This window comes from Maylandia zebra, linkage group LG19 (assembly GCF_041146795.1).
Source record: "Maylandia zebra isolate NMK-2024a linkage group LG19, Mzebra_GT3a, whole genome shotgun sequence".
Classification (NCBI taxonomy): Eukaryota; Metazoa; Chordata; class Actinopteri; order Cichliformes; family Cichlidae; genus Maylandia; species Maylandia zebra.
This window is the reverse complement of record NC_135185.1, coordinates 8,986,371-9,012,921: the sequence shown is the minus strand read 5'-3', so window position 1 is coordinate 9,012,921 and position 26,551 is coordinate 8,986,371. Positions and strand designations below refer to the sequence as shown.

Here is a 26,551-nt window from a genome sequence, read left to right as displayed (position 1 = left end):
CAGTGAATCCTGCTTGTGCCGTGATATTCAGGACTGCAAACCGAGCAGCATCACTGACTTTTAGCTTGTTGTGTTTGTGGATATATGACTGACTTTAATTATCCACAAAATCATCACATTCTCTGTAAGAGATATATATATATATAGAGAGCGAGAGAGAGAGAGCTACAGGATTTCAAACAAAGTAAACGCTGAAAGTACAAACATCACTAATGTCACATAACTTTGCCGACATGTGGCCAACAGTAATGTTTTAATGTTCTTCATTATTAAACATTTGCACATAAATAAGTGACATGATATTTACTACTTACTTTTGAAAGTTTACTCTTCGGCTGCTCCGCTTCCACTTCTTTGAAGTGTCTCCCAGTCCCAGTGCACTTGTTAGCATTTTTTGGTTCGTGCAACTGGTCCGTCCGGTTATTGTCTCCCCAGAAACATTTCCGTTGTGTTGTGTGTGCTTTTTGCAGCGTTTTTCTTTTTGCAGCATTTTCTTTTTGCAGCATTTTTCTTTTTGCAAGTGTTTTCTGAAGTTGCGGTCCGTTTGGCCTCTCAGGGCCACCGTAGAATTCTCTTATTAATGTGTTGCTTCCAGCAAGGATGCCAGTGTTCTAGCTTGCTTACATGTTAGCACTATCCTGCCACACTGCACTGTGCCACCTAATGGCAGTGTGAGTGCAAGTTAATGATGAAATTAATGAAACTAAATTAGAAATTAACGATGTTTGTTTTATGTGTCACTTTTTTTTCCTGTCTGTTTTAATCTATTTCTATTGTTTCAACCCTCTACAAATGCAAACACGTCATTTTGGGGTTGATGCAGCAGTGTTATAAATCTAATCTAATCTATCACTAGGAAGAAGCAGTGGATCCTAAAACAAACAACTGGACCGTCGTCGACTGACGCCATGATTCTAGCTAGATTCTAGACTGCAGATGAGCTGCATATGTGTTTAGTAGTAATTTGTTTTTGTAGAGGGTTAGCAAAACAACCATGTTTGAGGGTGTCACCCTGGCGCTAACCAAAACGCTATTTAGTCGAGTGTGACATCATTCCCAGGTCCGTGTTCCGATTTCCGAGGTCAGTCGAACGCAACACAAGTAGTAACGAGTAACGACCCCATCTAAATCCCAGTAACAATAAATGCTTTACTGATTTTGGCATAATAACTAGTTACCGTGCTCATTACCGCAATAATAACGTAGTTACTGTAACGCATTAGTCCCTACACTGTTTATATATCATGTTTAACCTGAGTAGCGAAAGACCGCGGGGGTCTGAAAACGATGTGCGGGGAGTACACTGTTTTCGAGGCTCGGACCTCTCGGCTAGCTATCGAGCTGGTGGGTAATAGACGTCTGCTTATTCCTGCGTCTTCTGGGATCTTACAAAGCTTCAAACGAGGTGTCGACGATTTTGATCGTCGATGTAATCTTGACAAGTTGACTAATCGTGGCAGCCCTAATTCAGACCGTTAAGTTCAATACTGGTTACTGACCAGTTACTTAACAGAGCAGGCACCAATGAAAATATCAGACAAGCACCATCATCTCTGTGCATGTGTATTGCCAGTTTGCTGATAGGGGAATCGTTTCTCTGTTATTTTTATTCTTTCCTCTGCTGCACAGATTAAACAGGCCTTTATTTCTTGTTGTAAATCAGCAAACACTGACCTCAGTAACACGATCACCACTGAATCTTTAGACGCAAACATGGTTTTCTTATCCATCGTATGCTTCATATACACCAGAGTCTGTTAAAGCTTTTGGGTGGAGGCAGGCCCTTGCAGCGGAGACCTCTGTAAGCTTAGCTAGCGATCACACGGGGAGAGAGCGGCAGCGACCAGACATCACGGGAAAGACGTTTTTTAAGTTCAATAACTAGATGATTTTTAACTGATGAACAACAGAAACGAAACAAAATCACAGATTCTGCTATAAAAACACAACAAGACATGGTGGACATTATGGTGAATCAATAGCTGTGCATAAATATGTTTCTATATACATTCATTTTAAAAGTGCGTGTTTCAGTTTGGGTTCCACGCTGAATCAGGAACGTGACACAAAATCATGTCCCGTCATCACAAAGGACACGACAAGAAGCCAGAGCGGGCTGAGCTTCAACCTCACAAAAAATACTCTGGACTGGGGCTGGGCTATCTCATACCGTTCACGGTAATACGGTGTAATTTTGGGCAACGATAGGAAAACGAAATATCGCGATAGAATATGTGTAAAACGCGCATGCGCAGTGCCTTTGTTTACATACGCACATGGCGGCAATGCAGAATGAGAAGAGCGAAAGCGGATCATTGAATGAAACAGATGAACCAGAACTGGTTTGTAAAAATGCTGCAGCTTCACTGGTGTGGAACTGGTTTAGTTTTCGTCCGTCAGATACACAACAAAGCACTATTTTCGGTAGAGCATGCTAGCGGGCCGTCGTTATTACCGTGTTGTTTGGAAAATACGGCACACTTAAAATCAATCCTTTGATTTTTCTGAAAGTTGACAGTGCCCCTTATAATCCCGTGTGCCTTATGTATGAACTCTGGTTGCGTTTACTGACCTTGAAACAATTTTATGTACATGGCGCTCGAAAATCTGTCAAAGGACTTTGCTGAGCTACGAAGCCGCACCGCTGTACCGCGGAGTGATACGTACTGTGCTTCAACATAATATTACCGTATTGTGTGTGTATAACCTCTTTTTAAGTTTTGTGAATATTATACATGGTTATGCTGAGGATATGTCGGTCAGTTTCCACTGGAAATGCCTTTTGGTTAAACTGTCAGCAACGAATTTGCATTTGCACTGTTACATTTTTATATAACTTTATTGCATATAAAAAACAGCTGCTTGTTTAAGTGAAAATACATTGATGGGGGTTTTGCACTAATAAAATTGTGGAGTTGTAAAGCATTTTGTCTCGTGTCAATTATATCGTCAGTTATATCGTTATCGCAAATTTTCAAATGTATATCGTGATAACTATTTTTGGTCATATCACCCTGCTCTACTCTGGACGAACATTTACTGAAACATTTTGTGTTATCATTGCTGAAACTGACATCCTGATTGCAATCACGTTAGCCTGAAAGTGCTAGCTGATAATGCCTACCGCCACGTCACATCCAAATACAGTCAGGTATGGTCACAGGGTGTGTGATGTCATGTTGCAGGATGTTTACCTGACACAGGTGTAACCTGCTGACGACCTACTAAATTGAATTTCATTGTGCTAACCACATAAGATGTATAACAGTCATAATGAGTGAATAACGAATTCTGGTGAGCTAGCCAGTGCTAGCACTCGCAGTCATGTGTGGTCAAAAATGTCAGACTGCAGGCTTCGTAACAGGTAACTGTGCTATCTTAAGTCTCATATACTTTAGCACTGTAGTGTTCACGCTAACTGGGCAGGTTAGCTGCTATCTGCTAACATGTTAGCATTGCAGCTATTATGCCACCTGAAGAAAACAGAAGTCTTGACAGGATTGCATACTAAGGTGTGCTTTCTGCAGGTGTTACAATGAAGTCCAAGTAGTCAGTTTTTAACAAGTAACGCAGACTCTTACAGGAAGCTCTAAAACACAGCCACATCAAGCCCTGGGTAGCAGCAGGAGGTCTGAGGGACACTGAGGAGGTCTCTGGGCGCTGGAGCTGCTGACTTTAGTTTAACTCACCCGTGAACGTGGCAGAGCTGAGGTCAGAGCATCTCAGAAACATTCAGGGCGCAGACACTGTGCAGCCTGCTAGCTCTGTGCTACTTTCCCGCCCTAACCCCACACTAAAAACTACAAACTGAGGCCCTCGGCCTTGTTCCGCCCCTAACCATGACCCATCTGCCCTCACCTGGCCTCCTGGATATAAACACATCCGCAGGAGCCGCGTGCTAACCTGCCCTTTAAACTGCACGTGCTCACAGACACCCGAGGTTCCGGTGAAGCAGCGCGCGGACGCGGAGGTTCGGTCTCGGTTCCGCTGGGCTCGTTGTGCTCCGTGCCGCCCTCAGAGAGCAGCTAGCCGCAGGCCTCACCGAGCTCACCGTGGCTGCCGTCACCCCGAAGCTCGGCCACGCGCTCCGGTACCGACGCAATCGTTACCTTGTGTTCGCCCCCGCGCGCCCGGCGCTTCCGAGGGGCTCCGTGGATCCGTTGTTCGGGTTCGGTGGTCGGCCTGGCCGCGGAGAGTCTTTAATGGTGGGAGGCAAACAACAGCGCACGCGGCGTCCTCCGCAGTCACGTCACCTCCGCCAGTACTGCGCAGCCTCCGCCGCCATCTTGGGGCCGCAACCTGGCTGTGACGGCAGGAATCCCCGTGAGCACCGGCCGTCGGAGACCCGTGAGCGACCGCGGGACTCGAACGTGCCTTCCGAGAACACAAAGATGACTCCGGTGAGACCCCGCGGCGCGGCTTGATCCCAGGCGGCCAGCCCGCCGCCTCCCGGGGCTCCGTGCCGTCGGTTCGACCCGGACTCGGGCCGCGGGCTTGGGGCGAGCTGACTCTGTTTAGTCACACTCCGAAGCGGAACCGAGCCACAGCACGGGAACCACAGCTGCCGCCACACTACTCACGTGACCACAGCTGGATCATTCAGCCCGCACTGATACTGCGCGTTCCTGTGTCTGTGTGCGCGCTTTATTTTGTGCGTACGGGGTTCACCAGGTGCCTCGTTAGCTCACGGCTAACACTAAGTTAGCCAGGTGTGGCTGCCGCCCACCCGGCACGTTATAAATGCACTCATTTATAACACTCACAGGTAAGTCACGTGACACAGCTCGTGAATAAGTAATCTATTACAATAAAACATTTAGTGCAGGTAACAGTGTGTCCAGTGTTTAATAGGAGTCCTCTGATTACTTTGTCTCTCTGTTTTAAGCACAAGTGTGTGCCTCTGACCTCAGTGTCACCTGCATACCTGCCCCCGGGCTTCTGCAGTTTAACATAACGTTGTTATGAAGAATGAAAGTACAGGCGTGGTGATCAGGTGTGTGTGAGAGCTCTGCACGGTCGGACTTGCAGCCTGGAGGAGGAGGAGGGTGAAGCTTCATGGACATAGTGAAGGACTCAGCGGGCTGTGGTTAACTGTAAAGGGTGGAGGCTTTTATAAGGTGTAGATGCAGAGGGCTTCACACGCGGAGCCTGATGAAGATAACAGGAAATTCAGAATTTTTGGATTCACGCGTTCAGCAGCAGGTTTCCTGGTTTGATCCCAGGAGGGATCGTTTCAGTCTGGAGCAGCAGCGAGCGGTGAGTGAGGATTATTTTAGTGTTGCCGAGTCGCATGTGTGTTCAGTGACGGTGCGCGCTTTGGGATACGAGTACAAGTGCAGCGATCTGATTGGTCAGATCTGTTTATTCACAGCCAAAAAAATCCAAATGTTGAGCTTCATCAAAATTTTGCGTCCTGTGAAATCTCGCGGTCTGTGTGGGCGCGTTAAGAACAGGTAAAAAGAAAAACACTCGTGTGTGTGTGTGTGTGTGTGTGTGTGTGTGTGTGTGTGTGTGTATAGAATTTTATTCTCAGGTTTCTGCAGCATCTCCGTGTGATGGCGCAGGTACGAGTACAGGTGTGCTCTGAAACTCTGGAGACCTTTGAGCACAAAATATCTGGAAACCACAGCTGCGAAGACAGACTGTAAAACACCTGGATAAACAATCACCATGGAGTGTGACAGGTAGCTGGAACCAGAACCTCCACAATGTTAGTGTTTGTCCTGGGGAAATGCGCCTGTCAGGTAAACTCAGCTCACACTTTCTACCTGGAGTTCAAACATTGGCCGGTAAACACCTGACACCTCGTTTAAACATCTCTCAGCCTGATTGGAGGAAACCGTGAGGTCAGGACAGCGCTTAAGTCTGCACGGGAACAGCAGTGAGGTTTCTCCAGAGTCTGCTCCCTGACGCTCCCCACGACAAGCCACTCTGGGCGTCGGCCTTTGGTCACATGTTGGCGTTTTAAAGAAGAAGAAACTCTGCGTTTACCTGAGGAAAACTGAGATTTAACCTCGTCGATGGTGCGCACAGCTATCTGCTACTTTTTTGCTGCGTTATTCTTTCTTTTTTGACCAACATTTCTGCACAGGTAGGGTTGTATTGCCTTGAGCAGGTATTTTAGTATTTTTGATCTTCTAGTTTAGCCAAACTTCACCTGCAGCTCAAACGTCCCTGGTGGCAGGTGAGGCTTCAGCTTCTGCAGCAGTGATCAATAACAGTCATTGACAGGTGATCAGGTCCACGTGGAAACATGCAGAGGGTCAGTCTGAGAACAAGCGTGTCTATGAAAGTGTGAAATATCCAGCTTCTGTCCCAGCGCTGAACACCTCCCAAAACCTCCATCCTGATCCTCTCCACAGGTCTGTGCGGCCTCCTCCTGTCCTGTGGCGCCTCCTCCTGTCCTGTGGCGCCTCCTCCTGTCCTGTGGCGCCGCCTCCTGTGGCACCACCTCCTGTGCGGCCTCCTCCACACCGTCTGTTTCTGTGTGAAGTCTGAAGAACCACAGCGAACTGGGATTAACGCTGTAATCAGCTGATCATCGTGGAGTTTCCGATGTTAACCAAACTGACTAATCGCAGCGCTGTGATGTCATCAGTACACCAGATCCTCATATTTAAGAAACCATGAAGGTTCATCTCTTGCTGTGATGTCACAGCTGTCATCACAGCGACCTGATTGGTCAGTTTATGGTTTGTGTCGTTGTGTCTTCAGGTCTGTCGGCACGCTCAGCTGCTCCTTCAGAGTTAAGCCGCTTTTTTTTTTTCTCTTTTGTGTAGTAAACCAACATAGTTTTGCTGTTGTGAATTAGAGTTAAGGTATTCCTCCCAACTCTGGCACTATAAAGACAAGACATAGCAATGTTACACTTAAGACATAGCATTAGGGACTGCTTTGGCCTTCCTTATAACCCTAGCCACCATCCTTATTATCCCAGTTAGCATAGTCACAGTCGTTAGTATAGACAGAGAAACAGAGAGCAACTTCTGGAGCTGAAAAGAAATGCATTGCCACTTAAGACTGGCTCCAGAAGATGGCCAGCTCTATAGACTAAAGGACTAAACTGCACAGATTTAGGGCAGATATAAGCATGTTTGCACTGTAGTATGATCAACAGGTCGAATTTAGGTATAAATTCACCCTTTAAGTTAACCCATTAAATTATCTTAATGATATTTCAGTTCATGTTAACACTGATTAGCAGATATTTATACCTGTGTTAAACCCATAGTGTCTGTTTATACAACCTGCTACTACCTAAGCAAATTCACACTAGCTGCTAAGTTAGCGCTCTACTTTGTTGCATGAATATTAGATTTTACAACAAAAAACAAAATTCTACATTCAAAACAGGATAATGTATAAGTGAGTAGAATTAGCCTTTATATACATTAAATCCAAATCCAAAATCAGAACATAGTATAGCTTTGGCCATAGAGTTAAGCCGCTCTTGTTTGCATCACAACCGACGTAAACAATGAACAAACCAGCAGTGAAACGTCCAATCACAGCACAGAACCACGACCCGTCTCAGAGACTTGGGATCGCTGTCTTAACCAATGGGCGGGGCCTAAGTGCCGCACTTGATGCTGAAGCTCAGTGTGACGGTCTTCATGTGTTTTCCCGTTTATTCACACGGTTCGTTTCTCACCGACCTGCAGGAACGTTCTGCTTCCATCAGAGCGCCGCCTGGAGACCAGGCGCAGGTGGAGCAGTGTGGTGTTCTCTAAATGTCATGTTAAACAAAAGCAACACGGTCCTCCAATTAGCTAATAGGAAGCAGCTCCACCCTGATGATATCATAACTCATGTTCAGAGCCGTTACATCACAGTTATCAGGAAGCAGAGCGGCGCCACACGGCGAGGCTGCCCTGCAGGTTTAGTGTTCACAATCACAGCGACACACTCACATACACACACCTGCTGAATGACATCACAAATCTGTCCAGTATGAGGTTATTTTAAATATTTGTAAGCCTAAAACCTGACAATAGTAAAAGGTTTTACATCACTAACACTGAACATGTATGACGAGGCATCCTCTACCGTGTCACACGTCAGATTACCGTCACATCATAATCAATAACCTGAGCCGTCGCCTCTACGCCCTTCAGCTTCCTGTCACATGACATGTCAGCAGAGGAAATGTCAGGCGCTGCAGCAGAGCGCCCCCTGCTGGAGTGAATAAACGCCAGGGACCAAGTCTCAGTCCTTCAGACCACAGACTGTAAATGAATGATGGAGCTGAACTGTGAGGTCAGAGGTTACCATCTTAACCGCTTCCTGTCCTAAAACGCGTCTGGAAAAACTTCAGCGAGCTCACAGATCAGCTGGCTTCTGTCCAATCAGACTTCAGAGTCAGCCCCGGATTAAACAGGACGCAGGTGTTACCTTTACATCCATCCTTTATGTACAGTCTGATTTTGGCCAGCAGAGCCGCAGTCAGGGAGGGGCAGAGACTAGGGCTGTTTGATGTAACGATATATATCGGATGACGATATAAGAACGTCTATCGTTTCATTTTACGCTATCGTTTGTTTCGTGGTGTCGCAAAATAAACTGTTTACGGCAATATTTTTTCATCGTTTTGATGGTCACTGTAGTGGCTATATTCATTTCTTAAAGTTCTCTCTTTCTCTTATATTTAATATAACCACACTACGGACGGACAAGCGCCTGTTTTTATGCGTTGTCGTTAGCGGACACAGGTGGACACGCGGTAAAACCACCGCGTGTCCGCTTGTTTATGTTCCACATAAACCTTTCACAATAAAGCTCAAGATCCTGTTGAGACTTTTCAAAATAAACTGAATCACGTGAAAGAGCAGATTATTTACGGATGAGAAGTAAAAAAAAAGACGCCAGGTGCTAAAAAAATAAACGGAAGACTCAAACGTTAGAACAGGCTTTTCCCCGCAGCACGCCGTGTAATAAATACAAAGAAAACGGCAGTCGTTACAACTTATGTCTAAAAATGTATCATTTCATGCATCTGTTAAAACGCCCGACTCCAGGTACACGACGCCCAGCTGAAAACACTTCATGCAAGTCGAGCTGAATTTATTTTTTGTGATTTATATCGTTATCGGACGATATAATTCTTATATCGGGATATGAGATTTTGGTCATATCGCACAGCCCTAGCAGAGACCACAGACTCAGGTTAAGACATCACCGGCTCACTGACACAGCTCGAGGTGTTACGGCTGAATACGAGTCTGTTTAGAGGTGTGAAATGACTGTCAGCTGTTATTGATGGGCATGCGGTAAGTAAAGTACGAAGAATCATGTGGAAGAAACAAACCCGCCCTGTGGTGTGACATCACTTCCTGTCTCTTTTACCTCATTTTTTCGTTTTACATTTTAAATACCTGACTTGATCTTTACCCCGTATTTTAGTACATTTATTCCTTATTAAAGATTTTATTTTGATCCATTTTATTTGAAGAGCTGCAAACCTGTTGATAAATATTTGTCTGATTATTTTTGAATTTGAAAACGGGCAGTAAACGATGAAACTGAAATGATTTCACAGAGCTGGACGCTGATTTTTACTGACCACGGCTGTTTTCAATCTGACCTCAGATCAGAAGACAAAGCGCAGAAAACAGGAAACACTTTATTTAATTATCACTTTCTTACAGACCTGAAGTCAGTGAGACATCACACACAGAGGTAAGAGTGTCGTCATAGCAACACAAGACACTGCAGACACGAACGCAAACCAGGATCAACAAATCAATAAATCAGTTAAGTCTGTCACCATTAAAACTTCAAGTTAATTCAGTAATAACAAAACACAGCTTCACTGTTACAGCAACAGCCACCACCGGGGGCAGCAGAGAGACACTGACAGAGGGTGGGACACACCGTGAAGAAGAAACCAATAGAAGGCACATGTAGGTCACAGAGGCCTCACAGGACACGTCCAGCAGCTTTCACACATCCCATAATTTCTCAACACATCATAAACTAAAATCAAAGCGCTTCAGAAAAATGCTTTGTGAGAGGAGCTTCAGCAGGAAGGTCAAACCTGAAATGTTTCCCTGTTAATACAGGTTCAGTGCAGGGTTGTCCAACTGGAGGTTCCCGGCCCATGTAAGGGTCAAAGGTGTGTTCAGGAAACCCCCAGTCTTTCAAAATAAAAGCACAGCTCCAGACCTAAATGGTAATGTCCTCTAAAACACAAGCTGCAAAGAAAATATCCAGGCTGATTAATCGATTAATTAACAGCAAGTGATTAATCATCGAACAAAGAAGCGGCTGCTGATCGATCAATAAAACGTGAATTATTGATTTACTGACCTGAAAATAAAACGTTTATTAATGAAATGAATGTGAGGCGTTTCGGCGCCCCCTTCTGTTTCCTCTCGGTGACTAACAGCATCTCCCTCCGTTACCGATTCACCTGCTGATCGACTCCTTAATGGATCCTTTGACTCTTTGTTCTGAAACGTAGTGGGAGGAGTGGTCGTGATTGTCCCTCAGTGCGTCTCCACCCGCCCGCTGCTCCGTGCCTTAAAGTGAGTCTGATCAGCTGACGGAGGAGCGCTGAGATTGGCCAGTCTGTGTCACACGTTGATGACGACGTCGTCGTCATCTTCGTCCCTCGCCTCCTCCTGTAACGTGTCTGTGGGCCACCTTCCCCCTGCCTCCTCCTCGGAGACTCCACAGGGGCCGGTGATGTACCTGTAGTCACCACCGATGGCAAACGCTGCCCCAGACCCAATCAGCCAGTCTTTCTCCTCGTGCTCCACCTGCCGCTGCCATGGGACGCCCCAGTTTGAAGCCGCCGCCGCCTCCTCAGGCCCTTGGGCCCGGGCTCCTTCCCCATGCTCGCCATTGTCGCCCTCCAGGTTGACGTAGAATAACGGCTCCTTCTGAGGGGAGGCGGGCAACAGGCTGACCCACAGCGCCTCCAGCTGGCCGACCAGCTGCTGGAAGCTGGGCCGACATTTAGGGACAGGACTCCAGCAGCTGTGCATGATCTCATATCTGACAACCACAGAAGAAGAAAGAGGTTAAAGAGTGCACACAGCTGACGTGATCAGCTTTATTTTGAAAGGGGTTTCGTTCTCTGTGTTGTTGTTTCTTCAGTATGTTGTTTGTGTCGTTGTGTACACACTCACATGTCGTCTCTGCAGTCAGCCGGCTTCTTCAGACGTTCTCCTTTGATCAGGAACTCGTAGATCTCCGAATTTTCCACGCCAGGATACGGAGTCTGACCGCGAGTCATGATCTCCCACATCGTCACGCCAAACGCCCACTGACACACACACACACACACACACACACACACAGAAGGTCATCATTCGCTGAGTGCACACACCTGAAACTTTTAAAGTCATTATTTTACTCCTAACATGTTCCTTTAGTTTGTTTCCATGACAATCTAATCATGTGACAAAGAGCTGGTCTGCTGACGTAAGGTAGTGTTTATGTCACAGCTTCACTCCTCATCAGCAGATGGCAGTAACGAGCACTACAGCTGTGATGAGGTGACAGCAGAAACCACCTGCACAGGTGTGTTTAAACTAGAGATGGCACGATACCACTTTTTTATGTCCGATACTGATATAAATCCGATATAGTGTTTTTTAATCAAACTGTTTTCTTAATATCTTGCTGCATTTTGTATAAGTTCATACTCAGGTTTAAATAAACAACAACACTAAAGCTATTCTGTTATTCTGTTCTGTAAAAAACACACAGCACCCAAAATATTTCAAAGTTCAGCAAAACTGATCAATCTAATAAACTTAAACCTGCTCCATCCTCCCTATTCTGGTATTTTAAAGAGTACTTAGCAGAAATATTAAGCAACCTAACTAATAGGGCTGCAAACTCCCAGCAAAAAAAATAGGGAACCACCCTCCACCTCCTGATGCTTAATCGACATAATCAACTCTAATTTGATGCAGTGTGAAAAAAAAATGGACAGAAATAAATTATTTTTCAAGAATAATTAAATAGATTCAACATCTTTCTACAACAGAACTGCAGACTGCACAGATGGTACCTTCCCAAAGGAAAAAGTACTATAGCTTACTAGGGTATATTAGACTTAACAGTTACTATATACAGTAATTGACTTATATATATTTTACATCAGATTAAAACTTTGGGTGTAAGATTCAGATAATTATTTATTAAAAGCTAGACATTTTAAATGAGAACAAGAAAGAAAAGTATGTCTTTGTGCCCCCTTTTCCCTGTTAATGCCCTATCGGCCCCCCTGGCTAAACTTTGCTAGATCCGCCCCTGCACAGTTACCAGCGTCAGCTACGTAGAAAAAGATCCTCGAGTAGAAAGTAATATTAAATACATTCTAACAACAGCTGATCAAGCTTAAACGTGCTGCTGTTGTTCAGCCGCTGGTTTCTCTCTTTCTGGTGCAAAGTGGGCCAAAAACAAACAAGAGAGACGGAGTCACGACAGAAAAGCCGATCAGCTGATCATTGATCAGTTTCATGATTGAAGTAGCAACAGGAGAGGGAGAGGCAGTCGCTCCATATATCGGTTGTTAAGCTTAAGGCTGGAATGCTTTACAAACATTCAGAGATGAACTTACACACTTGCTTTACTTCTCTCTGGGAAAAGTTCCTCGGAGATGAAATGCTGGTTTGAGGCTACAAATACACACAGCTGCTCTATCACGTGAGCACACTGCTGCGACGTGCTGAGTTACGCCATGTTGCAAGTTTTGTGAGGTGCTTTTTTGATATTTAACGGATCGGATTACATTTTTTATTTCTCTCCGATATCCGATCCAGTAATTTACGTCAGTATCGGACCGATACGTAACATCGGATCGGTCCATCTCTAGTTTAAACCCGTCTCAGCGTTAAGCTGCTGCAGGTTCACTGATGCCACAAACTCAGCGGCGCCTCCTCTCAGGTCATATCGTCTTTACAGTGGGGTGGCTGTAGCTCAGGTGGCAGAGCAGGTCAGCCACTAATCTGAAGGTCGGTGGTTTGATCTCAGGCTGCCTCCTAGCTGTATGCCAAATATCCTTGGGCAAGATACTAACCCCGTGTTTGCCTACTGGTGGTGGTCAGAGGGCCCGGTGGCACCAGTGTCCGGCAGCCTCGCCTCTGTCAGTGCACCCCAGGGCAGCTGTGGCTACAATGTAGCTTGCTATCACCAGTGTGTGAATGTGTGTGTGAATGGGTGAATGACTGAATGTAGTGTAAAGCGCTTTGGGGTCCTTAAGGACTAGAAAAGCGCTATACAAATGCAGGCCATTTACCATTTTTACCATTTGCAGAGAACAAAGCGTCCCTGCGTGCTCGCATCAGCACTCGCCTTCTGCTTGATCAGCAAACTTACAATAAGTGCTGAGACATGTCAGCTCATGGATCTGTCAGGATGGATTTTTATGAATCACAGTGTCGAGCTGCCGCCAGGCATTGTTTTCAGGCTGTCTGAACGTGACTATCAGCAGAAACTAAAAAAGAAAAGAGCCTGAAATGTCCTCTGCTCTGAATCAGGATCTGTAATCTGGGACAGCTACGTCACAGACGTCTGTGTGTCCCAGGTGTGTGCGTGCGTACCACATCGCTCTGCGTGGTGTACACGTTGTCAGCCAGACTCTCCAGAGCGATCCACTTGACGGGCAGTTTGGAGACGGAGCCCTGACGGTAATAATCGCCACTGTAGATCTTCTTAGAGAGGCCGAAGTCTGCCACACACACAGTCATGTCCTCGTTCAGCCTGAAACACACACACAGAGCTCGCTAAGGCCGGCACAGCGCCCCCTACACTCAGTTTTATCCTTCATCTTTAAAGTTTCACTTCCATGTACACGCGCTGAATGTGACACACATGACAGAGCACCAGCAACAGCAGACTCTCAACGTTTGGCTGGAGTGGAAGATTGCTGCCACTCCTCCTCCTCATTTAAACTCACAACAACAACGACTATCTGAAGCGAATCAGATCATTGATCGACTGGTTGGCTGCGATTGGCGGACTGACATGCAGTTTCTGGCGGCGAGGTCTCTGTGGATGATGTTCTTGCTGCTCAGATACTCCATTCCCTGCGAGATGTCCAACATGAACCGGACCAGCGTGTGCAGAGACAGGTCCTAATGCAGAGGCACATTGGTTATTGATCAAAGCATAGCGCGGTTATTGATCAGCTATCGATCAGGGTGTGTCTTACAAACGGCTCGTCTCCCAGCCTGGACAGCAGCAGGAAGGTGTGCAGGTCTCCGTGCTTCATGAACGGCAGAACCACCATCGGGATCGGCAGCCGCTGGCCGGGACGCCGGTGGAGGCTCACTCCTATTGGACAGATCGGCACATTAATCACGCTGCCTGACCTTTGACCTCCGGTTAACCACTGTGTGGTGGGCGGGGTTACCGATGAGCTGGATGACGTTGGGATGGTGGAAGTCCTTCATGTAGGCCGCCTCCTTCAGACACTGCTCGATGTCACCTGACGAGGTGATGTCAGCTGGAGGAAGTCACGTGATCTGGTTATTCAACACATCGGCTGCTTAAAGAAGGAGAAGAAGAAGAAGAAGAGTACAACTCACATTTCAGTACTTTGACCGCCACCTTCTGGACAGACGAGTCCTCAGTCTTCAGGAAGGCCTCACGCACTGAGCCGAACTCACCTGCACAGGTAAACACACCGTGATTTTCTGTTTGCATTTGTTATTTTATTGCACTTTTATTTATGTTTTAACATATTCTACAAATTATTTTCTGACACGTTCAATGAATATTGATATTTTTAAACATTTTGTGTGTGTGCTTGTGACCTCCTGACTCTTGGAGTTTCCTCACACTCAGCACTCTGTTGTATTTTGTACACACACACAGAGCTGAGGTTATACAGGTGTTTCTGTCGTGTTCCCACCACCTGACTGTCACCCATCTATATAAAAGGTCAGGTGACATCAGCGCGAATCATGTGATTTAGTTTCATTTAAAAAAACAAAACAACCCACATCAATTCATAAATTAGTGTTTGTCGCTCTGATTACAAGAGAAGGTGAGGAGTTTGCTGACAGTTCCTGTTTACACGTCTCATTTGTTGTCATAGCGATACCTTTTCCCAGCATGTGTCCGAGCGTCAGCCGCCGCTCAGAAATCAAAACGTCCTTCAGTTTATTCTTCAGCTCGTCGTTGATGCAGAGACCGTCCACTGGGGGGAGACACAGGCAACGAGGTCTGATACACATTCCCGTGTTCATCGTCTGTCACTTGACTCAACATCGTGTCGATCAACAAACACACTGAGCGTGCTCACACTCACAGGTGGACTCCTGCAGGTCCGTCACGTTCCTGTTGAAGGACCGCGCTGCTGTGAAGGACACTGAGGTCTCTGCACCCGGAGACTTGAAGGCCGAGCTGGAAGCATGAAAACACATGAGAGAAACAGCCACAGGCCTGATGCTGGCAGCTCATTGGTTCACACGTGGAAACGTACAGAAACATCTTTAAAAGTTCACATGTTGCGTCTGTTTGGGACTACTTTCAGCTGTGGATAAATAAACTGCTGCAGCGCGTCTGTGGACGCAGGAAGGCGTGCTGCAGTAAGGTCAGTGGTGTGCGTGAACACGTTCGTACCCAAACTGCATCTCCTTCCCGCGGCGCTGAGCGACGACAGCCAGCAGCAGCCCGACGATGGTGGCGACCAGGAGGCCGAGCAGCAGACCGACCCACATGTGGCTCCGCGGGACCCGGACCTGCGCTGAGAGAGCAGCCAGGCAACAATCAATCCATCAATGTCCTTCAAACACCCCGCGGTGACATCAGAGCTGATGTCATGTCTAAGAGTACCTGAAGGGGGCAGCAGCAGCACCGGGGAGCTCCACGGCCCACAGCCCACCGCCGTGCAGGCCGCCACCTGGAAGGACGCGTTAAAGAAACGACCACCTCCAGAGAGGTGGGCGGAGTTCTCCTTAAAGAGGAGTGGCTCCTGCAGGCAGAGATAATGACATCATCACCGTCACCTTCTACCTCCAATCACATTGGAGAGACAGGTACGACTGTCTCACCTGAGCCTCTCCTCCCACAGTCCACTGCACCTTGTAGGCCAACAGTCGACCCTGCAGCTCGTCCACCTGAAGCTCCGCCCACTTCAGAAACAGCTGCTGCTCCGAGAGGTCAAATGTCAGATTCCTGGGGGCCGCGGAGGGCACTGAGGCGGGACACACAGACTCACAGTCACATGTACATAAAAGCACATACGAGCCAACAAAAACTCGGACCGCACATCAACTGATTCCTCTGGTTCTATCGATTCTATTGGTTTCTATTCTCCTGCCGTGTTTTACTGGGTGTTTGTCTCTGTGCTCAGCTGCTCAGGCCTGCAGCTGAATGTGGGTCACTGTGGCTCAAAGGGCCCAGTGTGAGCTCCGCCTGCAGGAGGCGCCGCTGGCCCTGCTGCAGGCCTCACACTGGATTTAGGACACAAACAAAAGCTGATTGTACGCCGAGGACTGGAATCTTCCCAAATACACACACACACACACACACACACACACAGCTGTAGCTCGTGTTTACTGACTAAACTGTGAGGTAGTAAGACACCAGCTGGTCACATGACACGGTCACATGTTTGCTGCAGGTAACGGTCAGCGCACCTGTCTTACCTGCTTCAGGTGTGTGAAAGTGCAGCCAGGGTGAGAAGGGCGACGCCCCCACCTCGTTCACACAGGAGACCCTGGTGCTGTAGTTGGCGTGACTCCTCAGACCAGTCAGAGTGTGGAGGTAAGGAGGAACCTGGACCTCCCGCTGTGGGAGGTCCCACCTGCGGGTGGAGCGCCTCGACACCTGGTTCAGAGGGGGGGGGGGGGGGAGTGAGGACCTTTTTGAGGCCTACAGGTGAGGTATGAGGGTAAGGTGTGCATTACCTGGACGATGCAGGTGGACAGTTCAGAGTGACCAGTGACTCCCGGTTTCCATGACAACGTTACGTTGTTATCCACCATCCCAACGATTTGCAGGCTGACCGGAGCCTCTGGCAGCTCTGAGACACAAAGGCACACTGTTTACAAGCCACGCCCACACATAGCCATGCAATCACAGCTCAGCGTACACCTGTGTGGGTGTGGCCTCACCTTTGATGTGAGCGGTTCCAGTTCTGGACACGGAGACGCCCCTGGCATTCTTCGCTTCACAGTAAAACTTGATGCTGCTGTTCACACCTGCGCGCACACACACACATTAATCGCACACACAGAGGAGCTCCAGGCGCATTATGGGTGATGTAGTTTAACACAGATGACACAAGAAACTGTGTGTGCGCGTGTGTAAAGCTTCCATTTACACTGAAGCTGAGTGTGAGAACACTGGGCGTGAGCTGACAGCAGGAGAGCAGCACATCCAGAAGGCCCTTAGTAAATGTGTTTATCCAGGATAGAAGGACAACTGCTGCCTGCCTGAAAACCCTCAGTGATCCCGTGCATGCCAGCTGAAACACTTTTTCTCTAAACACCGCATCTCTGTGGATTTTAAATCCTAAACACTGGTCCACCCCAAGGATCGGGTCCCCCGACACAGAGTAACATAGTGTACGCAGTTAAGTGCAGGAGGATTGGCAGGATTTATACATCGGGGAAACCAAACAACCTCTGGTGAAGAGGATGGACCAACACAGAAGAGCCACCTCATCAGGCCAGGACTTTGCAGTCTGTTCACACCTACAGGCCAGTGGACACTCTTTCAGTGATGAGGATGTAACATCCTGGACAGGGAGGAACGCTGGTTTGAGGGCGGAGTCAAGGAGGCCATTTACGTGAAAAGGGAAAGACTATCTCTGAATGGAGGAGGGGCCTAAGGCTCCATCTGTCACCATCTTACATGCTGTGATTGCAGCCATTCAACTCTCTGTGAATGGGACTCATGGACACTGATCAGTGATAAATCAGTTTGCATATTAGTGATCATAAACTGACCTCCCAGCCCAGTGGTTCCCAAACTTTTTCGCTGGGCCCCCCTTTGTTTTACAGAAAAATGTTCGCGCCCCCCCTCGCTCGCGCACATTTTTTTTTAAAACTCATTTTTTGCGTTTCCGTGTGGACGAGGAATACAGAGTTCGTCACACAACGTCAAAGGTATGTGCCTTTTTTCACGTCAGCTGTGCACCACATTATTGCTTACATGAGAGGAATTGCAGAATAGCAGATAAACAGTATTTTGTCTCTGTCTGCAGGTTTTACAGCTTACATACACACACAGTTACTGTCCCTCCATTCACAAAGGCAGAGGCGTCACGGTGTGATTATTTTACATGTAGTTGTTTTTTCCTGTGTAATAATATTCAACATTGCATCAATACATTTTCCAAAAATGCCTCTCTGTGCAAAATGTGTTCAAAAAAATAAACAGCTGTGGGATCCTGTTAGTCCATGATTTGAACCGGGGGAACAAATTGTGGCAGGATCAGCCTGATGTTATTTGTAACCTGCTGTAACTTTACTGTGTAAAGAGCTAACATCTCCAAAATGTCAGGAGTAGTTAGTCATTACAAGAAGTGTTTGTGAACTAAAAATCAAGAATGTGGGATCCTGTTTGTCTGTGATTTGAACAGCCCAGCGCTGCTCCCGATGCAGGGAAAACCAATAATGCAGGGAGACCTACCTCAGCACCTGTGCAGGTGAAGCCAAAGGGCAGATTTGCTTCACCATATTTTCTAGTCTTTGGCTTAGAATGAAGCTGGTTTGGAAACATATTCAGCGATGCTTCATCTCCTGCTTTGCGTTTGTGTGGGTGTCCCGTGCTAGCTGTGCCCAAGCGTTGTGTTGTTGTTTTTTTCCCTTTTCATGCCGCGCCCCCCCTTGCAATGGCTCTGCGCCCCCCTAGGGGGCGGGCCCCACACTTTGGGAAGGTCTGTCCCAGCCTATCGTGAGTCAGTGGTGCGAGTATCAGGCTACGTCCACACTAACACGTTTTCGTTTGAAAACGCATCATTTTCTCTCAGTTTTGGCCTCCTGTCCACACTGAGACGGCGTTTTGGCTCAAGGACAACGCAGCGTTTTGAAAACGGTGCTTTCGTGTCACAGTGTGGAAAACTGAGACTTTTTGAAAACAATGACACGTTAGTCATGTGATGCAGTCATGTGACCAATTAAACTAAGATGGCGTTATACAGCAGCTGCTCTGACAGCCCTGTTAAAGATGAACATCAGTCTGCACGTGCTCCAGAGAGCTGTTCTTCACATTCTTTTCACTCGCTTTTGCAACTTTGTACCTTTGTGTTACTCGCAGCAACGACTCCACCTCATTGCAAGTCCATTTAACAAACTCGCTGCTTTTCCTCGACATTTTGCCGCGACACTTCAAAGAGCCGGAAAGTAAATAGGCGGCAGAGAGAAATGAGGCAGGTCGAGTCTTCTTGCGTTTCACGCATGCGCAGGACTGGAACGTAGGCATTTTCGACCGTTTCAATGTGGACGCACAACTCTGTGAAAACGACTGATAGTGTGGAGGCGGAGCGCTTTCAGACAAAAATGCCATTTTCAAATCCATCCGGGCCAGTGTGGACGTAGCCTGAATCACTGCACATGTGCTGTTTGTAAACTGAAGAGGTCAGCTGATGACGTTTCTCCCACTGCAAACACCCCCCCCCCACACACACACACACACACCACACACTCTGAATATCAGAGATATTTTAGGTATGAATCAGCTGAGGCTGTGTGGGAAAACTTTAATCTGGAGAAACACGGCGTGATCTGGCTCCAGTTAAACCGACCTGTGGATTAAATCCAGCTTTTTTGTGTGTGTGTGTGTGTGTGTGTGTGTGTGTGTGTGTGTGTGTGTGTGTGTGTGTGTGTGTGTGTGTGTGTGTGTGCGTGCATTGGCGTGTCGTTAACTGCTGAATAATGGGGTCATAAAGCTGTGTCTGACTCATTTATCAAACAGGTGTGTGTGTTTTATCATTTCAGTAATAACGTTTCTGAATTTAAATGGCACACTGTAGCTCCTCCCACAGGCTGGTTGATACTTGAGGACCTTTCCCATGATGCACCTGGATGTCATTTTTCTCTGACCTGGGACGTGAAGGATGGAAGGTGAGGGTCTGGGCTCCCCCTCCTGGACTCCTCCCAGCCACCACAGCACCTCCACGGGCTCGGGGGGGCCGATGGCGGCACAGGTCAGGTTGAAGGGTGTGCCGGCGAACATCGCCACATCCTGAGGCTCCTGGGTGAAGTGAGGAACTCCTGCAGGAAGAAGAGGAGGTGAACCTGGAGCATGATGGGAAACGTGAGGAGGAGGCGACCATGTTCAAGGTCCTCACCTTCCACTGTAATCCAGGCTCGCTCAGAGGAGAAGGTCAGGCCGTGGAACTCCACCTCACACCAGTACTGACCCGCATCCTGCTGCTGGACCGACTTCACACTGAAACAGACCACAACATCAGACCCAATAACAGTCACACAGCACCGGCCCAGCACAGAGCAAGGTTCATGAGAGCTTTGGATCCACGAGCTGAGGGCTCTGCTTCAAACATCTGCACCTCACGTAGCAGGAAGGGACCAAATTTGGACCAGAGGGTGGAGTGGTTGGTGTTACTGTGACGATAAGCAAATCAGGCCCATTGAGTCTTTGTTTAGTCACTGAAACAGGCACAGCGCCATCATCAGGCCAGGTGCTGAATTTCAGCAGCATGCCCACTTTTTCCTCTTTGGGCGTCCTGTCAGATCACGGAGGAGGAAGCGCTCAGTCTGGAGTCCGAACACCTGCAGCCTGGAATCAAACCTAGGATCGCCTCCGCCAGATGTCAGTGGGCTTTTCATTTCACCTTTTAAAGGAGCGACACAGATGGAGGAGGTGGTGTTGGAAGGAGATAGAGTTCAAAGCTGCTTTCTTACAGTGGATTTAGCCTAAAAACTTTAATATTGTGTTTCTTCCCTTTTAGAAGGGAGACTGTGATGCTTCACACTGAAGGAATAACCTCCGGCTGAGTCAGCAGGAAGCAGCCGCGGAGTGAGCGCCGCTGGCTGATAATTAAACGAAGAGACAAACGTGGTTTGACAGTACGATGACATCACAGCACTCTGGCAGCCCCGCCCCCCAGTCTGAAAAGCACTTTCAGGAAATCAAACAAAACGTTAGTAGAAAAACATTGATCGACTGAGTGTTCTGCACCTGTGTGATGTCTCCCAGTGCTGCTCTCCCAGTGTGAGGAACACCTGATCTGTGCTGTACAGCTTCTCGCCATCCTTCATCCAGGTGATCTCCGGCTCCGTCACGCCTTCTACTGCACAGCCCAGCCGCACCTCGTTCCCCTGAGACACCGTCTGATTGGACGGATGCTTTGTGAACACCACACCTGCTGGAGTAGGAGGAGTCGGCTTGATCCATTCACCCAAGCTCTTCAGTCTGAATCATTTCTTTTGTCATACTGAAAGTTTAACACGTTTTCATCAGCAGATCTGTGTGTGTGTGTGTGTGTGTTTTCCACGCAGCAGTGTTTCATCTCAAACTTAACACACTTCTCTGAACTTTCTGGAACAGCCTCATCATCACTGACGTCCTCCATAAGAACTTCATTCAGAAGCTGCCTGAGAATCTATTATTTTATCTTCCTTCAGTCTCTCCCCGATCACTGATCAATAATCTGAACATTTAAAGGGTTCATGAAAATACAGGAGCTCAAACAGTTCAACTGCTTTTATTTTGAAAGTCTGACTGAAACCCAATCAAACATCAGATCCAATCAGAGAGCAGCCAGGTGAAAGCCTTTCTATGCGCTGATGACATCACAAGGCAGCAGTCATCACTTCCTGGAAGGATGACGTAATGGTGCACTGGGCGAAGCATCAGTAAAAATACCAATAACCAATACTAATCAATGCTCCGCCCCTGTGAGCAGACTAACTCTGTGGTTCAGTCTGACACACAAACAGGTGAGGCGCTACAGGTGTTCATGTGATCCTGAAACTTCGGGATTTAGACGTGATATCAATAAAAGAGTTTAGATTATTTTTTACTTGAAACCTGAGGACATGAACTCAGAGCTGTGCTGAGAAGTCTGATGATTTAACCTGAGGAACTCTGGTTATTCTGCAGTGTGTGCGCGCGCATGTTTACAGGTGAGTTGCAACACACCCGCAGTGACGTGGGTCCTGAATAAAATGACTGACAGCTTCACATCATGACTCGGGGACCATAAAAGCTTCCCGAAGCCCACGGCTTCAGTATCAGCCCGGAAAGCTGCACTTTGCCCCCTGACCTCTGTTTACGAGTCCCCACACCAAACTCCATTTAAGAACTGCCCGATATAATGTGTCTGCGAGCTGCTCCACGTGCTGTAAATGACTTCATGGCATGACCTCTTTAGTTTGTCACGAGCCTGAAGGTAAATCGTCGCGAACGCAACAAACCAGAAAGAACTCGGTTAAAATGTGAAGTTGTCACGGGTTCGGGTCAGAGCAGGGGTCTGTACGTTAGAAAAAAAGCGAACCAGCTTCAGATAAACGCTGCTTGGTGTGACTCGCGTTGCCGATTTACTGAGAGGCTCCATCACCTCGGAGCGTCAGGTGAGCCTAACCCTGTGAGTGTCTGACAGGCGGTAAAATCTTTAAATCTGACAATTTTCGGGCGGAGTTCGGCGGATGTAAAGCGGTCGCATTAGCTCCTGTGCTAACTGCCCACGACCCCCGGGACACTCACCGCTCCCACAGCTCCCCGCGGGGCTCCGCAGGGATAACACGACGATCCACAGCAGCAGCTTCATCTCCGCATCCTCCTCTTCCTCCGGCTCGGTCTGTCCGTCACGGGAGCCTCACTGCCCAGCGGACCAAGAGGAGGAGGAGTGACTGATGAAGATCATGAAAACAAAGGAGAATAGCTCGACACTCCGGGAAAACTTCTCCTCCGTTTGTTTTCCCACAAACTCCGACCCGCCAATTTACCCAGCGCGAGGTCGCGCGGGCCGGATGCGCCTTCACAATAAAAGTTACACGCTGAACTAAAATTTCATTATCATTAAATAGCAGGGTTATTATAGTTAAATAAAACTAAATATGAAAATAAAAACACATTCTAATTAACTAAAATAAATAATCAGTTTCATTAAATAGCAGTGTTATTATGATTAAATAAAAATGAACTAAAATTAAAAGTGACTGAAAACTGAGTCAAAACGGAATAAAAACTAATTAGGCACTACAATAACTCTGTTAAACACACCTTTTTTTGCATTATTCTTACAGATGTTATTTAAAAACACCAGAATTACTTTTTCTTCAGTTTGGTTCATATTTTCTGCTTTTAATCTATAAATAATTTTTGTTTTACTTTGTTTCAGCCCATTCCATGTTTTCTTATATTTCTTTTAACATTTTTATTATGACACATTTTTCCATTTGTTTCGTTGTTGTTTTCTTTATTTCTTTTCTAGTAAATATGTATGGGCGTCATTATATTTAATCATATCAGTGGGATTCAAACCGGAAGTGCAGCTGACTTTCAGTTGTTTCACAGATGATACCGGTGGTGTGTGTGGGGTTTTGTTTTTTTACTGCGCATGACCGCCACCTGCTGGTGTGACATCAGAGTTCAGGTAGTTTCCGCCTGATGCGGAGTACTCGGATACTTTGGAATAACGGCTTTAATCAATGATCAGTGTGTTTCAGTCGATTGATTTTGACAGTTCATTGCAATATTTTTGCTTCAGGTTTTTTTTTTTTACCGTTTTCTTTGACATCATAGTTGCTAAATTATTTCAATTTCCTTTGGAAAAGTTTTCATGTCACTTTTAATTTTACTAATTTTATTTCCATTTAGTTTCATTAGTTTTACTTTTTCATCCAAATTTTATTCTCCTGTTAAAAAAAATAGTGACTTCAGTTTCACATTCATTTAATTTAATTTCATTACTCATACAGTGTTGGAACAGAACACATCACAGTAATCACATTACTGTTTTCAGTAATGTGATTACTGCATGGATTAGGTAATCACATTACAGTTACAGGCTCTTCAGTTATCTGTACGTACTCAGCTGGTTTTGGGTGGTGTGCAGGGGCAGGGCGATAGTGGAGCAGCTGTAGGAGTGTGGACGTGAAGAGATGGACACGGTAGCACCAAAGTAATATAATGACTTACTTTTCTTTAATGCAGTTGCTCCCTGGGGGAAGTAACGAGTCTGGATAAGCAGTTGTCCTCAGTGGAGGGTGAGAAGTGTTGCTGGGATGACTGTTACTGATTTACTGAGGCTCCCTGTTAAATCCTGAGTTTAAAATCCTGCTCCTCATATACAAGCTCAGATGATACAGGTGTGTAACGGAGGCCAGGGGTTCCATCACGCACCTGTATTTGTATTCATTTGAGTGATTGATATTTTAACAACTAAATAAAAAAAGAAACACATTTGTGGTAGTGATTCTTTATTAGGTCATTAGCTGGTATCTATGGCTACGTTCACACTGCAGGCGAAAGCGCATCCAATCCGACTTTTGTGACCCTCTGCGACCCATATCCGATCATGGTGTGACAGTGTGAACGGCACAAATCCGATATTTTCAAATCCGATCTGGGTCACTTTCGTATGTGGTCCTGAATCCGATACATATCTGATGTTTTATAAAGCGGCTGCTGTTTGATGGTCATGTAGCATTAAATCCGTCTTTTACGTCACTGACACAAGACAGACGCCGATTATCAGCGCCGAGAAGACATCGCGAACGCTTCCTGGCCATCCAGTGTAGATGTCAGTGAAACTGTTGGGAAGGCAACGTTGGTGAAATGTGAACATTTTATTTGTACTGTATAACCTGCAGATTCTGACAGAAATCTGCAGCTATCCTTTGAAGCACCGCTCCTCTAAAACAGCAATAAGGATCATTATTAGGACGTATGTAGATAACAAAATAACTTTATACCTTAAAGCAAAAATTGGGAAACGTAAAGTCCGAAGTCTTTATATTAAGGCCATCAGCAAACATACTGTTGCTCTGGGTCTAAACAGAGCGCGCTGTGTGTGACGTCTTGTTTTGCGCATGCGGGCCGCTTTGAGCGTTCACACTAGAGCGCATTTGCTGTCGCATTTTTTTGTAGTGTGAACGAGCAGACAAAAAATCGGATTTGATCCAAAAATCGGAATTGAGCATTAAGACCTGCAGAGTGAACGTAGCCTAAGTGAATACACAGAGTGAGTGGACATCATACTTGTGTCAGGAAGAAGAACCTGAGTTCTATCATTGGTCTGTAACCAAAATTCTTTGTGTTTTAAGAGCAGTGTGCTAACAGTACTCGCCTCCCTGGTGTTTTCCTTTGCAGCCCAATCACCTGCTCGTGAGCTCCTGGAGCGAACCAAAGTGTGAGTTAGGGGAGAGTTTTACTTTAAATAGTGTGGTTGACATCTATGTGTTATTGAATTAGTTATAGGACAAATATAAATATGTGTTTCATGTGTTGTATTGTGGTTTAATGTTTGTGGACGTTTCTGTTTTCATCTGGTTTGCGAACCCCAGACTTGGTCTGTTCCTATGGAGCGCCAGGACTGCCATAATGAATTAATTAAATAAACCATTAAATAATTAATTTAATGTGTCAATAATTAATTAAAATTGGAATTAATTAATTAAATAAATAGTTATAACACATGTAATTAATTAATTATTGACACATTTAATTAATTATTTATGTATTTCACATTTTAATTAATTGTTGACACATTTAATTAATTGTTGACACATTTAATTAATTATTTAATGATATATTTATTTATTTCATTTTGGCAGTCCTGGCGCCTGGCTCTCATCATGAAATAATTTTATCTGTCAGCCTCACCCATCAAACTCAGGGGGCGGGGTTAACGCTGCCCATGCAGCTTCTCTAACATTTGATTGGTTGCCGTGCAAAGTAAGTCAAAACAGGTCGATCCTAGATAATCGATTGCTTGTGTAGACTTGGGGCAGCCAGGTATCCCAGAATGCAGATCAAATCACAGGCAGCAATGGTGGTGGTGTAGTTTTAAAATACCCCGTTTTTCTGTCACCAGCTACACTTTTAACAGTGTTTTAGCCGCGAATGTCGCGACGTATGTCTGGTCAGGTTGTCAACATAGAACATGTTTGCAAAAGTGCTCAGATGTTTTCAGAGATTTCACTAGCTCTGCTAACAATTAGCATGCAGAGTGCACCCAGGGGGTTACGTTAACCGGTTTGTTTACATATTCCACTCTCCGTGTTCCACATGTTGCATTCGCAGATTCTCATTTTCACCGAACGATCGTCTCTTTCCGCCTGGTCTTGTGTCTCTGTGCTTCTGTAACATAAAGAACGAGCTGACATTTTTCTCACGAAACCAGCGATCAGCTCAACAGACCCTCAGTTTACCTGCATGCATCCTCCTCCTCATCTGTCAGCTGTTTAACACCTGCTGCTAATTCAAGAAACACGCCTACGTTACCTGGTGATAGTCACAATTTAACTGGGCAGCCGGTGCTTGATATAACGCAATGTCAGCGCATTTTTCTGCACAAGATATGTAAATATAGTGTTTTCCCCGAGCGCAGAGCTGCTGGAGCTTGTTTCCTTACAGAGCACTTTATAGGCGAACCAGCTTCATCAGCGGCTGATGT

The 26,551-nt window shown here is 46.4% G+C and overlaps 2 protein-coding genes across 8 annotated transcripts in view; both read right to left on the bottom strand.

Moving 5' to 3' along the window:
* Positions 1–4,267, bottom strand: part of mgaa (MAX dimerization protein MGA a) — a 29,860-nt gene extending 25,593 nt beyond the window's left edge. For all 3 annotated transcript variants that reach the window (XM_004569897.5, XM_004569899.5, XM_014410123.4), the window contains exon 1: positions 4,110–4,267. The gene's annotated coding sequence lies outside the window, so the exon portion shown is untranslated. The remainder of the gene's footprint in view (positions 1–4,109) is intronic.
* Positions 4,268–9,599: 5,332 nt separating this feature from the next.
* tyro3 (TYRO3 protein tyrosine kinase) lies at positions 9,600–22,897 on the bottom strand. 5 transcript variants are annotated; one of them, XM_076877781.1, is made up of 19 exons: positions 22,636–22,897; positions 21,109–21,295; positions 20,258–20,358; positions 20,010–20,180; positions 17,076–17,162; positions 16,869–16,984; positions 16,599–16,788; positions 16,011–16,153; positions 15,793–15,931; positions 15,580–15,703; positions 15,260–15,360; positions 15,059–15,154; positions 14,541–14,621; positions 14,366–14,458; positions 14,165–14,286; positions 13,978–14,087; positions 13,554–13,713; positions 11,130–11,266; positions 9,600–10,995 (listed from the first exon to the last, which is right to left on the bottom strand). In XM_076877781.1, the coding sequence occupies exons 1-19, from the start codon at positions 22,697–22,699 to the stop codon at positions 10,572–10,574; spliced, it is 2,646 nt and encodes an 881-aa protein (XP_076733896.1). In that variant the 5' UTR covers positions 22,700–22,897; the 3' UTR covers positions 9,600–10,571. The 5 variants fall into 5 exon arrangements, with proteins under 5 accessions (XP_076733896.1, XP_076733899.1, XP_076733898.1 ...); XM_076877784.1 differs by having other exon boundaries at positions 15,266–15,360; XM_076877783.1 differs by having other exon boundaries at positions 21,109–21,292.
* Between the last annotated feature and the right edge of the window lie 3,654 nt (positions 22,898–26,551).